The following is a 16,706-nucleotide window of genomic DNA, read 5'->3' as shown; positions in this document are numbered from 1 at the left end:
AAAATTTTTCGGTCAACTTTTTGTCTAAAATTTCCGCGTTAAAATGAAAACATTTTCCTTTTCAGAGGAATTGACATAAAAGTAGACTGGAACATAGCGATGATGACTCTTTCTATCAAACGTAGACTCGTTATTCTCGTGGTCACGGCACGTTAAAATTGAATTATCTTTGCGAGCACATGTTGTCATTCATATTTTTTGTTTCTTTTTTCATGAAGCACAACCGGTCTGTACGGAAAAGTTATGTACTTGCATTTCAATGCGTTTTATCGATGTATTCGAAGTGCATGACAATACATATTTATTGACAGGTTCGTTACACTTGTTCGTACAACGAACCAAGCTATGCTTTCAGTTTAAATAAAAGATTATTTCTTTTTTTATTGTTCGAATGCAAGTGATCCTTCACATAGTACCATTTTTCATACCGTTTCTCAATAGCTGTTTTGCTTGTGTCTTGCAATATTGATGACAAAGTATGGCTAATGAGTATATATCGTATGAGTATATTACAAATATAATTACGATTAATTTATGAGATAATAATTAATAATTTATTTAAAACATATTTAAATATATTTTTTACATCTTTTTCTTTAAACGTGGCACATTAAAGTACATGCATTTTTGAAATCTTGTTTTAATGGCATATATATTTACTATAGAGGAACATAGAGGATATATATTATATAATGCAAAGATCCCTTTCAAACTAATCATCATTTTAAATTTAATTTCCAACAATGTGATTATGGCACATTGCATGTTGAAATTGCCGGGAGTTGAATTCTTCAATATTGGTCTCGCAATATATACGACAATTAAATGAACGCACATTCCGCTGACGCCGAGCAGCAACTTTTATTGTTTCTTGAGAGGAACCTTTGCGTGGGTTCTTTATTTTATCCAACGTACCGTTTATTTTATCCGATGTAACACGACAAAACTAGTTGGTAGACGTGAAGCGAGGATTAAAATCGAAATACGCGTTCAATTTCCGATACTGTGCGTGAAGAAAAATTAGATTATGTCAATTATTACGTTTCATTTGTTTACGAATAAAGATCACGAAAAATTTTTAGGGATTGTTATAGCACGATTATGGTTTTTCAATTTTTAAAATCGATAAACATTCTGATTTTATAAACAGAAGATTATCTTCTTCGGCGCTTGCGCGCAGCCAGTTTTTGACGGAAAAAAATATTAATTTTACACTGTTCTCTCTTGAAAAATTTTATCCTGCGCCGGTATATTAGTTTTAATTACGCTCACGCTGGCCGACGCTAATAAAAACCGGATTGAGAACCGGTAGAATTCGCGATTTTTATGAACTCCACGCCCCGGCGTCTCGCAAACGGTGTTATGCCGTCTTTATGATTTTCGTGATGAAACTTTCGCAAGACTTATCGCAGAAAATAAAAATGAGAATCGGCAAAATGGGAATTTTGCCCTCAAAAAAATTTTAAATGATATTTTTCTATGAAAATTTATAGCAAGTAACTTCTGCGCCATGAGGCAGCTTTTTAAAGTGCGTTTCAAAGTAATTCACTTAAGATCTATTAAATGAGAGATAAAAGTGAGTAACTTACTAATTAAGCCTTTATTAAAAATTTGAATATTTAATATGAGTAACATGAAAAATAAAAATCCTATTTTTTATGAAATATACATGAATTTATTTTTAGATATTAACTTTCTATTGAAGCATGAAGTCTTTAACTGAATCATTTCTTGGAAAAAATTAGGAAACATTGTTGTACATTGTTTGTAAAATTTAAAAATTTAATTCATAGAATTTAACATTGCTGGGATAATTAGAAAACGTGTTATAACATTTTAATAAAAATTTTTAATAAAATATTCATCCTCTACTCTATTATGAATTACTTTTTTTAATTTGCAGAAATTATTTTATTATTTTGATGTAGACTTCAAAATATGTAGAATTTATTAAATTAAAAATAATATATATATATAAATATAAAAACATGTAGAAATTCTATATATAAAATATATACACTGAAAAAAAGTTGTTAACTTGATTAAATCGTTCAACTAATTATTATTTTGCCAATTAAACATAAATATTTAAGTCAAAACATGTTCCATTAGATTTAATATGTTGTTTAATTTAAATACATCTATATGTATAATTAATAAAATAATAATTATTGAACGATTTAGTTAAGTTAATAACTTTTTTTTAATATGAAAATGTGTGTATGTATACTTTCTTTAAACAAAATTTTATTCAATATAATGTAAAACTTGATGTAAAACGTGAGAAACTTTTAATTGATTTTTGAAATTGAATAAATGATTGTTTGAAATCGCTTTTCAAAATAATCACTTTATAACAGGGTTTCAACTAAACACACATTCAACGACACAGTTAACACATTGAAAAATTCTTATTATGACAATTTTATTAACGAGCATTCATTAAGTTTGCTCTTTTCAGTTGTACTTTTTGTCACATTCTTGTTGCTTTTTTCTTTATTCTCTTTAAACGAGCAAATGTGTGCTCGTTTCAAGTAAAACGTCATAAATTTGGGAGCACAGAGCATAGCTTTACTTTAAAGTTTTATTTTTTTTCTCTGTGTACTTTTAAAAATCCCGGCTTTTTAATTCCGCAGAGTTATAAAAAAGCTTGAAAAGCTATTATCATTTTTTTCATACCCATGTAATATGAACAAATGAAATTTAATTACTTACGGGGGGTGCTCTCTTTGCGTAACATATACAAATCTTAGTAAGCGCAATGTATACGCATTTTTATTTGTTTTATTTTACATTTTTAAATAAATTTTATTTTTATGGTTATACTAAGAAAATCGTTTTTCTCCAATAATTTCTCTTGTTTGAACATCTTCGATAAAATTCTCTGGGTTATTACGGCGCATTAAATGCAAGTGGATGCAACTTAATAGCCGTGACATCGCCGTAAAATCTGGTCTTTCGTCTTTCGAAGTCTCGAAATCGGAATCAAATCATATTTCTCGCTAAGTATACCTCTTTTGTTCAAATATATTTTTCCTTTTTTTTTCGTTTTTTGACTCGATGTCAAACTTTTTATTGTCTTCTTTATTTGCCTCAACTCTTATTTTTAGTCTTGTTTGATCGTCACACCTTCGTTATATAGTTACGTAAGTAGAGATTCGCGAGAACTTTCACGGAGATTATCTAAAGTATGTCTCGTAGCAACACATTTATTCGAGTCTTTGTTCCAGGTTTAACTGCTTTATTTTAATCTTCTCCTCTAAAATTATAAGTGCATTCAATACAGTATTTTCATCTTAATTTGAATTCTACATATTATTCGACCATTCGTAATATTACGACGAATAATCATGTTTTTCGTAAGATTAATTATATTGGTAACAGAAAGAAGTTCTGCGATTTGTTTATATCGTGTTTTAAATTGACTTATTTGCAGTTTGAAAAGAGAACGATTTTAAGATCAATTTTGTTCGTTAGAAAGAGTTGATGATGACATTTATATATGAATAGAAATTTATGTAACGATAAGCAAATTTATTCGTCGATGACTATATACGTCGTCTTTCAACTTGCATGAATTTTATGTTGTTTATATCGTTCGACTTTGAATAAAGAATAAACCCATCGGTCATCGAACTTAATGTCGAATGTGACTCATCCGACTTGTTGATCATTACAAAGAAATGACAAAGATTCTGTGTTCATGAATGAAGCTCGTTAATTTCTAATCGTGATATTTATGAGGCGCTCTTAATAAGACGAGGCATTTTTTGTATGGCCATATGTGGCACTGATAACTGCACGTTAATACTTGACGGAAATCTAAAATAAATCATTTTACATTTTAATCCACTTGAAATTCTCATTATAGATAATTTTGAATGGGATTTATTATGTAGATCATATCTCTGTATCGTAATTGCACATTTTAAAAAGATTATAAAATCAGAAGAAGATTATCTTATACTTGTGCGACAAGAGCTTTCTTTTATCTCACGTTAAATATCTTATTATTTATCAATATATCTTATCATTCAAATAAATGCTTTCATTTATATCGATATTATATTATATTTATATATTTGTCATTATTTATTTATATTTATATTATAATAATTTTTATCTAGTATTTTTATTTGTTTAATATTTTATCTAATAATTTTATTATTTTGATTTTTGATTGTAAACAATTTTTTAATGGCAAAAATGCTCTTTATTTTACATCGTAGATGACAAAGAGTTTTGCAAGTTTTAAAAGTATTTGATTTTCCTCTTGCTAGTGATTAATCAGCTGTTATTTATAAAAGTGAGAAAATTCTTTTATTCTGAGTTTACAATCGCGTGTTCAGTCTTCCGCCATTACATATACATAATATACGTTTTTTCATTTCGATCTAACTTTCAGTACAATTTCTTCGAATGTTTATTACAACAACTGTGTTGCAACTTTGCAATATTGCGTATCGTGTAATTCTCGACGAAGGCGTAATCTACGATCTTATTTATATCGCCTTTGTTTTTCTTTCGAAATTTTTCGTGGCATATTAGTGAAATGTTTTATTTACTTTCTGTCGAAATTGATTACATTATATCCTAACATAGAACGGAAAAAAGATATATAAATATATACAAATAAGATATATACAAAAAAGATATACAAAAAAGATATACAAATATATATATATATATATATATGGGTTTTATTTTTAAACAATAAAATTAATGTTCGCTTTATTTTATTCGAAAATTTAATTCTTTTTGAGAATTATGGTATTTTTTAAAGCAAGTTAATGTAATAAACTTGATTTATTAATGTAATAATGATAATCTATTTTAATAATAATTTTATTCACACAAAAAAATGCGACTTACAAGATTTTTGCATTTTTAAAATGCTCGTGTCATTACTATTATATATTTTTTCGACATATAATTTTTTACGTTGCGAACGTTTAACATTAATATAGAATATTTGTTGAATATCTCATTTGTGTAAAGTGCTTATCTTAATTTAATTTAATAAATTTAATAAATTATTTAATAAATTAAATTAAAATAAATTAAATTAAATTTATATTAATAATATACATAATAATAACCAGATTACATTTAAATAAGATATTGAACGAATATTTTACACAAATATTAAACATTTACGACGTAAAAACTTATATGTTAAAAAAATATGTAATGGTAATGACATGAGCATCTTAAAAGTGCAAAAATCTTGTAAGTCGCATTTTATGTTTATATAACAAGTTTTAATTATTATTGTCATAGATATCTTTCTCAATACAAACGGATATATAGCATTCTTGTTCCATAACTTGGAAGTTTTCAACGCGAAAAAGGCGAACTCATCTGTCGCGGAAATGGTTATTGACAGATAAAAACGTACTCTATGCGCGTTGTGCTATCTCATTAAAACTATTTTTAAAGCCACCTGTGTTTTTAATTGTCAGCAGTTTGAGGATTATCGATGTCTTGACAATACGGCCATTGTTCTCAATTTATCTATTTGCAAAAGAAACTTCTGAAATATTCTCTATATTTATGTAACGCAAAATTATTCACAAAGGTAAAATAATAAAAATATACTTAATAAAAAATCGTACTTAATCGCAATTAATCATGAGAATTGCATAATATTATTACGCGCATATTCTATATGCATTATGTACATATACAGAGGAGAATTTATTCTTATTGTTAGAATTTATTGTTATTATTTATTTATTTTGAAAATCATAGTAATTGTGGGACAATATGATATTGAAAGAATTTTAAAAGTTATTCTGATTAATATTTACTACAATAAAAAATATGAATATATCTGTCACAAAAGATATAAAATACGTTAGATTAATTTTACTATGTATATAGTAAAATTTACTATGTACATACGATGAAAAAAATTGTTGACTAAATCTTTCAACTAAATATTATTTTATAAAATAAATATTATTTTGTTAATTAAACATATATATAAAAATATTTTAATTAAATATAATATATTAAATCTAATACACAAAACCTATATTTGACTTAAATACTAATACTTATATGTTTAATTAATAAAATAGTGATTTAGTTGAAAGGTTTAATCAAGTTATCAAATTTTTTTAATGTATTAATATTATTTATTGTGGTAAATATTAATCAGAAATTTGGAAATTTTTTATATCTTATTTTATTAATCAGAAACGCTCTTATAAAATTGATTCAATACCATATTGTCTCACGATTACTATGTTTATCAGGGTAAATTTAAAAAAAAAATTCTTTTCGTGTATGTAAATACCACATAAATAGCATAAATATCGACATGTATGATATTTGTTGTCGATTTATTGCTACTGCAGATGCATCTTCACGAAAGTTGTATTCTTTTTATGTAACATATTGTTATTCCTTTGTCGTAGTTGCACATCCTCTGTCGTCACACGTTGTTTGTGGTTGTAAACGTCTTACTTAAAAGTGCAGGTGTTTTGAGTGCGTTTTTATTCCGCGCAGTTAACATCTAACAATCTAACTTCGTTTTATTTTTTTAAAATTGTATTAGATATATTTTTCTATATTGTTGATTAATGTATTGTATTTTTCTTAATTTACTTTTATTAATATTTCTTTAATGTGTTAACACGACATTGAGTATTATTTTATTTATTATTTCTGATAAAATCGCGATTGACTAAGCATTGGAAACGATTCTATTATTTTTATGGATGTGCATTATTTGAAATAGATGGATTTAAAATGGAAATATAAAATAAATATGCCTATTTTATATTTTAAATTTAAAATACATGCTTTAAAACTATTTTATATTTACGTTAAATTAAATTTAATGGTTTTTTTTCTCCAGTTTTTATTTTAAATATATTTTTCTTACAAACTAAAAATTTATTGAGATATCAATAATATGTACGTATAACAATCAAAATGTTATTAAAGAAGCCATTAAGTAAATGTCTATAAAGAATAATCAACATTTTTTATAATTTTACATGTAAATACACACACACACACACACACACACACACACACACACACACACACACACACACATATATATAAATGTATAATTTTTGTTTTTTGTCTATATTAAAAATATCTACATATATATAAAGTTTATAAAAATTCAATACAGAATTAGAATGTAAATATTTAAAAAAATCATTATTTTTAAAAACAATTTAAAAATGCCTATTTTTTATTTTCTATTCTAAATGGGTGTTGAAGATACAGTTTGCATTTTTTATATTTTCAAATGGGGAACTATTTTGCATTTCTATTTTAAATGGGTTTGGACATTCATTTTATACATTCCTGATTATTTTAGTATAGCATTTATTTTAATCCTGTTATTTTAGTATATAACATTTTTACATGCTTATTTTAAAATCTCATTTATTACTCCTTTTAATATTTTGGAATCGAAAAATCAGAATTAATACTAATAGTAATCTATATGCATGGCTTTTCAATGCAAAAATAAGCTCACCTAGCAAAATATAATCTTTTTTGATTGATGTAGATTGTTTTTATTACTGAAAAAAGATATAAAAAACTAATAAGTAACTAAATATAAATCTCAGATACACAGAAGAACTTTTCTTATATATTTAGATTAAATTCCTTTTTTTTCTAGATTTTTTTTCTAGACGTTTCAAACTTAATACTTCTTCATGTACGCTTGTTTAATCATACTACGCTTGTTTAATCATGCCACGCTTGTCTTTATATTTTTGCATTTGAGCGCAGAAATGCAGGTGTTGAGCGTTAAGAATGCATCACACTTTCTCTCATCTCATCTGGATCTGTCAAGGACACCAAATGTTGTTTTGCGTTCTGGTGTCTTTCGATCTATTTCACATCTCCCTTATTATAGACATGCCACCAGCTGGAATAAAATAGGGAGCAATTAATGAAGATAGACTGCTCTCTCGTTGACGATGATTCCCTGTTGATTTCGCTCTTCCGCGTCGCGCTTGTTGCATCCGCCTGCATATCGATGTAACATAATATAATGCAGTATAATATTATAATGTAAGCGATTGCTTGGATTATTGAGATTATGTTTGATTATTCGTTTGCGCATACAAACGCGATATTGATTGATTGAATTCATAAAATTTTTATTCACACATTAGCTGTCGTCTGATGAGAATAGAATGAAGTCATAAAAAATATACGTGGAAAATCGAGAAAAGATCTCTTAACCGCGTACTTCAACACTGAACTTTGTACCCTACGTATTTCACAAGATATATGTTCGCCACTTTTTAGTGTCTACACTTGTACTTCTACTTGTTTACAACAAAAGCTATTTTTAACAATTAACAGTTGAAACAGCTTTACATTATTAAAGTCTGCGTAAATTATATTTATCTACAACGTAAATATAATTTTATGCAGATTTTCTGCAATTTATTATTAATTTCTTTTTTATTAAAATTCCAGTCTCGCTATAATATTGTGCAGACTATAGTTTGTGTAGCTTATTTCAATTTTTTTCTCAAATGAACATATCTCTCTTTTCCTTCCTCTCTCTTTTCCCCGTTTCTTCCAACCAAGTATTGATAAGATCCTAATTTACCACATTATTATCACCATTCTACGTAATTAAAATATATCGCAAAACCGTCCTTCAGCAAGATAATCCTATTTTACAATTTAACTAAGACTGTGATAAGGTTCTGAGTTACACAACACTGACAATTCAAATGTTCGCGTCGATGTGGCTCATATAATTACGATCTGTTTGATTCTTTCGGCAGATTATCAGAGAGGACTGGCATCATCCACGACGGTTTCGGCAATTACACAGCGGACGTGAGGTGTTCCTGGTTGATCGAGAGCAGTCCGAACACCAAGATACGGATGCACGTGGAGCAATTCGCAACGGAATGCGCCTGGGATCATCTATACATCTACGACGGTGACAGTGTCGAGGCACCTCTATTAGCCGTCTTCTCCGGCCTGATGCACAAAGACGGCTATCACGTACGCCGCGTGCCGGAAGTAATAGCGCGATCCGGCAGCGTGTTGCTGCACTTCTATTCCGACGTCGCGTACAATATGAGCGGCTTTAATATTACGTATAAAGTCAACGCTTGTCCGAGCAGGTGAGTCCGAGCATCGCCGGCTGCGGTCTACTTAATTAAGGACGATCAGGTCCGCGTTGCCTCTCCTTCATTTTCTCGATACCGCTTATTTCTCTCTTTGGCGGAAACAAGTTACGGATATATATATATTTTTTTTATCTACATTTCTTTCATTATTGGAGATACGCTGAGATCAAATCGGACACATTTTACAAATGGTTTCTATTAAATTAAATCAGTGGTTTCGAACAGCCTTTCGTTCTGGATGATGGTACAAATAACCACAGCAAGTTACGCGCGGTTGATCGCTTTATTCGCAAAATGGTTTTTGCGAGATGGAAAAAAAGTGGAGCGGGACGTTTTATCTCTATATTTACGGTGCAAGTTGATAGATCGTAATATCGGCCGACCTTAAAACGCGAACGGTCATTACATGGTGGCTTTTAGCGAGTAAAGACATAATTTAACACGTGCTGGGTGACTCACATTATCCGCGTATAACGTTTTAATGCGATATTTGACCAGAACCAGAATTATATGTACATAATTTGTGGCGGGAGAGAAAGAGAGATAGATGTATCTACCTAAAAAAAGATATCTTGTAGAATCTGCTATGTTCGATAAAAATAACGTTAAATCCAAAAGAGATGTGTAATAAAGAGATAGAGAGAAACTGCCGAGATTACACAGGATGACAACTACCGATAATTCGTAATTGGGTCGCCCCCGACTTAGAAACTTTATCGAGCTTCCTCTGAGAGCAGGAAATACGCGTAACCGTATCTGTGTCACGTTTGATAACGTTACCTGTGATCAGAAGACGATCAGTGGACAGGTCCCTGACAAAAACCAGTCTATCGAGTCTATTGAGAGGAGCAACAACAATTTTCGAGATTATATAGTTAGCACTTTGTCAAACATTAGGTTTCATGACATCTGAGAAACTAGTACAAATTTCTTTTTACCTCGAAATTTCTCTCTCTTTTTCACTATTTTTAACTTGTAAAAATGAATGATAATCGTTAAAAATTATTTAACTCCAGTTTCATTATTCAAGATTTCACACGTAACGGTGCATGCTTTACAGAACTGTTTGCATTTCTAATCGTGTAATCTCGAAATATTGAATCTAATCAGAACGCGTGATTGTCACCAACACAAATCGTTTTTCAATAGAGAAATATTGATACAGGTAAACACTTAATGTTTGATTGAGTAAATAGTAGTAGAGGAGAGTACAGGAGTACATTTACTTACCGATATCGTTAGAGATCGTTAACGGTGACATTTCGAAACTAAGATTGATTCAATGATACTTTATGTACATACACATGTCTCATCGTTTCCAGATATTCCTACATTGACTGTTCCGGCCATGGAGTGTGCATCGAAGGCACGTGTACCTGCGATGCCATGTGGACCGGTGAAGCCTGCGATGCGCAGGTATGCCCAAACAATTGCTCCTTCCTTCATGGACAGGGCGAGTGTGATCGCGAGCGTCATCAGTGCAACTGCTTTAACGGCTACAAAGGTAAGAAAATAAATAAATGAGAAAAAAATCACTCGACTCGATCGTGTGATTTAGTTGACGACGAAGTCGAGATCTCTCTGTAAATAATAAAATAATTGTAATCCATACTCTCTAAATTTCTTGGAGTGGAATCTCACTCCAAAAGAGTGGAATCTCATTCTTTTGGAGTGAAATTCCACTCTTTTAGGAATGAGATTCTATAATACCGTTTTGGTTGTGTGAGATTCCACTCCAAGAAATTCAGAGTATATAACGCGATTATCTAAAGATAAGATTTATTGTGATATTTTTACTCTTCATAACTAGTACGAAAAATGAATACAAGATCTAAACAAATTCATAAAAATTCCCAATTATTTTACACACAAATCCAATTTAGTAATATCATCTCAAATAATTTCGTGCAATATTAATAATATCATGATTGAAACGAAGATTATGATATTCGATATTCAAGTTTAATATACCGCATATCTATATTTATAATCATCACATAATGATAACATATTAATAAATGCGATATATATTCGTTCAATATATATCAAAATAGTAAAATATATTTAGGCGATCTAGAATAAATCTGGAAAAATTCACTATATAATTTTTCACAAACTGTTTCCGTTTGAGAACTCGAAACGGAATAAAATAAATCTCTATTTACATACATCCGTGATTTCCGGGATTTAGGCGCAGACTGCAGCCAAAAGGGCGATCGTGGATTTTGGGAAAGTATCACGTACAAGGATTTGCCGCCGGATGGGTCGGCCAGTCACTGTTCTATCGTCTGGAAAGATTCTCTGTACGTGGTTGGCGGCGAGAGTTTCAACCGTGCCAAGATGATATACGTATATGATTATAACGGCAACGTCTGGGAGACGCCTCACATCGAGGGTCGCGCGCCGTTGCCACGATACGCGCACTCGTGCGTGCTCTTCGGCGACAAGATATTCATGTATGGTGGTGCCTTGCAAAACTCCACCATGACCAACGAGATCTGGGCGTTCGACGTGTCCGCCAAGGTCTGGGAGAACGTCACCGTGTACAATAGCTGTCACAACAGAACGATGTGTGGCCCGCTGAAGGTTCGTTTAATTTCTCCGAAAAAAATATCTATTTTTAAGCAATAAATATTCTTTTTGTATTTATATAAAATGATAAGTACTATTTATCTTGCAATTTTAAATCGTTAATTGTTGAAAAGGGCCCCATACCAAATACATTTTGGCTTTCGGTGGAATTGATTATCTTTTTCATATGTTGTAGCTTATATCCTGCTGAACAAAAGATGTAAAAGCCTCAAAGCTAAATATTAGATAGTTACTGAATTATAGCCACTAAAATAATTCGCAAATTATAAGCTACAACATACGAGAAAACTTGCTGATCTTATCAAGATTTAATTTTATATAATTAGGACGGGATTTTTGAGCCTATATAAAATTCTAGATGAAATTGAATCCTGGTAAAATCAGCTGATTTTCTCACATGTAACTTATGATTTGCTGAACAAAAATATAATAGGCTCAAAGCTAAATAATAGATAGTTATTGATTTCTATCGATAACTATCGATATTTTAGTTTTGAGGCTATTACATATTTTATTCAGAGAATAAGTTACAACATAGAAAAACTAATTTCGAAAACCAAAATACTATGTATTTAGTGCGGGATCTTTTGATGAAGTTCTTCAATTTTTAATTTTTATAGCGATAATATTGATCGATGTTGACTCCTATTCTTTAACTTTTAATTAGGTCTTATAGTATAGTATTTTATAATTCAGTATAATATCGATAACACCTTTATGTCTGTCTTTTTACAGGTAGCTGGGCATACCGCGACTTTAGTGCAAAGTCATGACAAGAAGGAGAAAATGGTTGTGATATTCGGCTTTTCGCCGGACTATGGTTACTTAAACACCGTCCAGGAATATTCTTTGGGTACGCGCGAGTGGAACATTGTCAAAACGATCGGTTTTCCGGTGAAGGGCAGTTACGGCCACAGTTCCGCCTACGATCCTCTCACGAATCTCATCTATGTATACGGCGGTTATGTGTCAGAGCCGTTGAATTTGCACGTGTTAACCAACCGAATGTATTCATATCATCCCAATAATCACGAATGGCGTCTGCTCACAGCGGCACCGTCGGCGCGTTTCTTTCACACGGCTACTTTTGTTTCCGACGGACTGATGTTGGTGTTTGGTGGTAATATGCACAACGATACGCAACAGTCTCACGGTGCGCAATGTTATTCAGCCGACACGCTCGGCTACGACGTCCTATGCGACACCTGGCATCAGTATATCATGCCTAGAGATATGGGCGATCTTCCGCGATACGGTCACAGCGCGACAGTCTTCGAGAAGTCGATGTACGTCTACGGTGGTTTTAATGGTGAAATGCTCTCTGACATGTTGAGGTAATTTTGTCTTGTCAGCATCTTGTTCTAAGGCAAAAAATGTTATATATATATAAATATATAACATGTTCAAATTCATTTATTTGTACAGGTATACCTCAGGCAAATGTGACCAATTGACAAATCAGAACCAGTGCCTGAACGCTAGAATAGGTGCGAAATGCGTGTGGCACAAACAAGACGGTCGATGCCTTTCTATCACGAGGCATACGCTTAAGAAATATCAAGACGATGACACTTATATGAAATGCTTAGACAACGCGCCGCCACGTGGAATGACGTCGCATGAAGAGCTTTGTAAGCTTTTCGGCGACTGCTCTTCCTGTGTGCAAACTTCATATAATTGCGTTTGGTGCAACAAGGGTTGCCAGCACGAAAAATGTCGGGATCATCAACCTAGTACGACTACTACGAGGCCTCCTGTTGTTATGGATCTAAAGCAGTGCGAGTCGAGTGGTATCGAGTGCGCGCTACTGTACACATGCCACGCTTGCGAAGCTAATCCACGTTGTCAATGGTCTTGGGTCACCGCTGAGCGTTGCATGCTTAGGCAGAGCACTCAGGTGCAATACGTATTTTAATATTTTGCTGGCTCTATAGAATATGTAAACGAATATTCGAATACAATTAGTTTTCTAAATATTTCAGAAACAGCGAATGCATATAATTTTGAAACTATATTTTAATAAAAATGAAATGATCTATTGATCTAATCTTGTCGTGTAACAATTTTAATTTTAAAAAATTAACAAACCAATATAATGGTTATTTTATTAATTTCTAAAGCAGACAGTGGACAACAGCACAATCCTTCTACCAAAATATCCGGAAATGTGCCGATATAATCCATGTATAGAGTATACAACGTGTCGCAACTGCACGGAAGGCGATTGCATCTGGTGTCAAAATGAGGACAGGTGCGTGGACAAGAATGCATACTCGGTCAGTTTTCCCTATGGACAGTGCCGTGAGTGGACTACGACGGATACCAGGTGTCGTCCAACAGAGATTGGCAAGGACTGGTGCAGCTTTTATTTGTCGTGCGCCACTTGCCGTTCAGACCCTGCATGTGGTTGGTGCGATGATGGATCGGGCACCGGGAAAGGTATGTGCCTGCCCGGCGGAGCTCGTGGTCCCAGCAGTACCAAGACCTTAGAGACGTGTCCGTTCGAACATTGGTACTTCACAGCATGTCCAAGTAAGCGAGTTTGTTTTATTGATCGTGCCATGCTTTATTTATTTGTAATCAAGCATTGTTTAACTATAATTCATATGTTTTTTATCTTCGCAGCCTGTCAGTGCAACGGACATAGTAAGTGTCTTCCAAACAGCAGCGTCTGCATTCAGCCGTGTGGAAACTTAACTTATGGACCACACTGTGATAGATGTATATCTGGGTACTACGGAAGTCCACTTAACGGAGCAATGTGTCAACGTATGTAATTTTTTTTTTATATGCCACGGTATCTCTTGTAATTGTCACGATCGAGTGAGAAAGAGAGAGTGAGAAAGAAAGAGAGAGAATCAATTGAATGTAACACTTGTTGTGCGTGATTATTACAGCTTGCTCCTGCAACAATCAAGGCACGCAATGCACAAGCGAAACGGGCAAATGTTTTTGCACGACCAAAGGCATTATTGGCGATCACTGCGAACGTTGTGACGTGTCCGGTCTTTATAATGGAGATCCTACGAATAAAGGATCTTGTTTTTGTGAGTCGATCAAATATGCTTTTTATCCTATATTCCATTAATATATTCCACCTTCTATACATGTAACCCATCTTACGTATCTCATTTTATGTATATTTATGTTTCAGATGACTTAGCTATCGATTATCAGTTTACATTTAATTTAAGCAAAAAAGAGGATCGTCATTATCGGGCCATTAATTTCAAAAACTCACCACCAAAAGCCGATATCGATGCTGAATTCTCTATCACGTGTTCCGTACTTGCTAAAATGAATATCACCATCAAAAAAGTAAACAGTCCGGAAAAGCCGCTGTTGCTCGGCGCGAATTGCACGACGACCATGTACAAGCAACGCTTTAGCAAGGCGGATTACAATTTTGGCAGCGAAGATAATAATACTTTTACCACATTCTATGTATATGTTTATGACTTTCAACCACCGGTATGGATTCAAATCTCATTCTCTCAATACTCCAAATTGAATCTACAACAGTTTTTCATTACATTCTGCACGTAAGTATCATAAGTTGGATTTTGAAATGATTTTTAGTTTGAAAATAAAAAATAAATTATAATTATAATATTAAAAATAAAGCTTTGAAAATATGAACTACTAAATAAATATTAAAATGAGAAGACAAATAATAGACTAAAACATGTGCTAATCAGACTCGTATTAAATAAAAATTATTCACAATGTAAAAGCTTGTAATATGGAAATATGAAAATTTAACAAGTTTTCATATATATTTAAGAAAATCAGTATAAAGGTTTAACTGTAAGCTATTGTTAACATAGATTGAACATTAATTATTTCCGAGCATTGCAAATATTTGGAAGAACAAGGACAATCTGTTTCACAGCACATTCGCTAATATGACAATTATTGCGTTAAGATGTAAATTTTGAATATTATTATATGTATTTGTTACGATGTACGATTGAGAAGTCACAAGTAAGTGACGAAACGTCTTGTATGATTTATTGTAATTTTTATTATATATACACTATATAATACACTAATTTTTCATTGTCATCCATAATTGCTCGTTTAAAAGCCTTTACATTGCAAATAATAGACATTTCCAAACCAATAGAAAGATCGAAACGTCTATTATTTGTCGTTGAATTAGGAATAATAAATAATTGTTTACGGTACTTCATATTCGGTTTAGCTCTTATTTTTCTTCTCATTTTAATATGAATTAAAAATTAAAATTATGTTAAATCTTTAAGCGCAATCTCTTTATGCGAAGAGATCTTGAGAGACGACACATCTATTGGCCTAACGCTTTATTTTTTCTAAATTTTCTATATTCTTTCTGTCATGTTGAGCCTCAGGCAGTACTTACTTGTAAACTAGAGATTACATGCCACCACACAGGTGTTTTCTCGCTCTGCTATTGGTAGCCGCCATTCTGTGGAAGATCAAACAGAAATATGACCTGTATCGACGAAGACAACGGCTCTTCTTAGAGATGGAACAGATGGCCAGCAGAGCTTTCAGTCAAGTTATAGTGGAGATTGAGAGACGTGATATTGACAGCACAGATCTGGAACACGGTGATACCGATTTTAATTGCCGTAAAAAAAAGAAGGTAAATGCGATACCTTTTTTTCACATTCGTAACAAAATAGGACGTAATTTTTGCTTTATTTAAGGTGTATACTTTCGGGAAAAACTTTGAAAATCTGGTTCTTCTCAAGGAATTTTTTACCTTGAAAAACCAGGGAATTCTCATTCTCAGGGATTTTTTAAAATTGATCTTTTGATCATTTTACTCTTATATTTAGCATTTAAGAAACATACGTGTAACATATCTTTACAATATTTAAGTTTTTATTAAAATTTGATTGACGATCTATTTCAGTATCAAGATCTTATGTAAGTTTTACAGAAAGTTCTTCAATTTTTCATAAGTTATATTTAAATTAGTATTCCTTATTTATT

The 16,706-nt window shown here is 31.8% G+C and overlaps 1 protein-coding gene across 3 annotated transcripts in view; it reads left to right on the top strand.

Annotated features, from left to right (window-relative positions):
- dsd (attractin-like protein dsd) overlaps positions 1-16,706 on the top strand; it is a 34,083-nt gene that overhangs the window by 8,744 nt on the left and 8,633 nt on the right. Inside the window, exons 2-11 of one of the 3 annotated variants that reach the window (XM_029316508.2) lie at positions 8,781-9,128; positions 10,457-10,638; positions 11,326-11,720; positions 12,462-13,060; positions 13,152-13,623; positions 13,850-14,258; positions 14,352-14,495; positions 14,624-14,773; positions 14,881-15,268; positions 16,119-16,353. In XM_029316508.2, the coding sequence (XP_029172341.1) occupies positions 8,781-9,128; positions 10,457-10,638; positions 11,326-11,720; positions 12,462-13,060; positions 13,152-13,623; positions 13,850-14,258; positions 14,352-14,495; positions 14,624-14,773; positions 14,881-15,268; positions 16,119-16,353 (3,322 nt within the window). Of the gene's footprint in view, positions 1-8,780; positions 9,129-10,456; positions 10,639-11,325; positions 11,721-12,461; positions 13,061-13,151; positions 13,624-13,846; positions 14,259-14,351; positions 14,496-14,623; positions 14,774-14,880; positions 15,269-16,118; positions 16,354-16,706 lie in introns of all 3 variants that reach the window. The other 2 variants (XM_029316510.2, XM_029316507.2) reach the window with 2 other exon arrangements.

This window comes from Nylanderia fulva, unplaced genomic scaffold (assembly GCF_048542155.1).
Source record: "Nylanderia fulva isolate GAGA-0341 unplaced genomic scaffold, ASM4854215v1 Scaffold51, whole genome shotgun sequence".
Lineage (NCBI taxonomy): Eukaryota > Metazoa > Arthropoda > Insecta > Hymenoptera > Formicidae > Nylanderia > Nylanderia fulva.
This window is presented reverse-complemented; position numbering and strand designations above follow the sequence as displayed.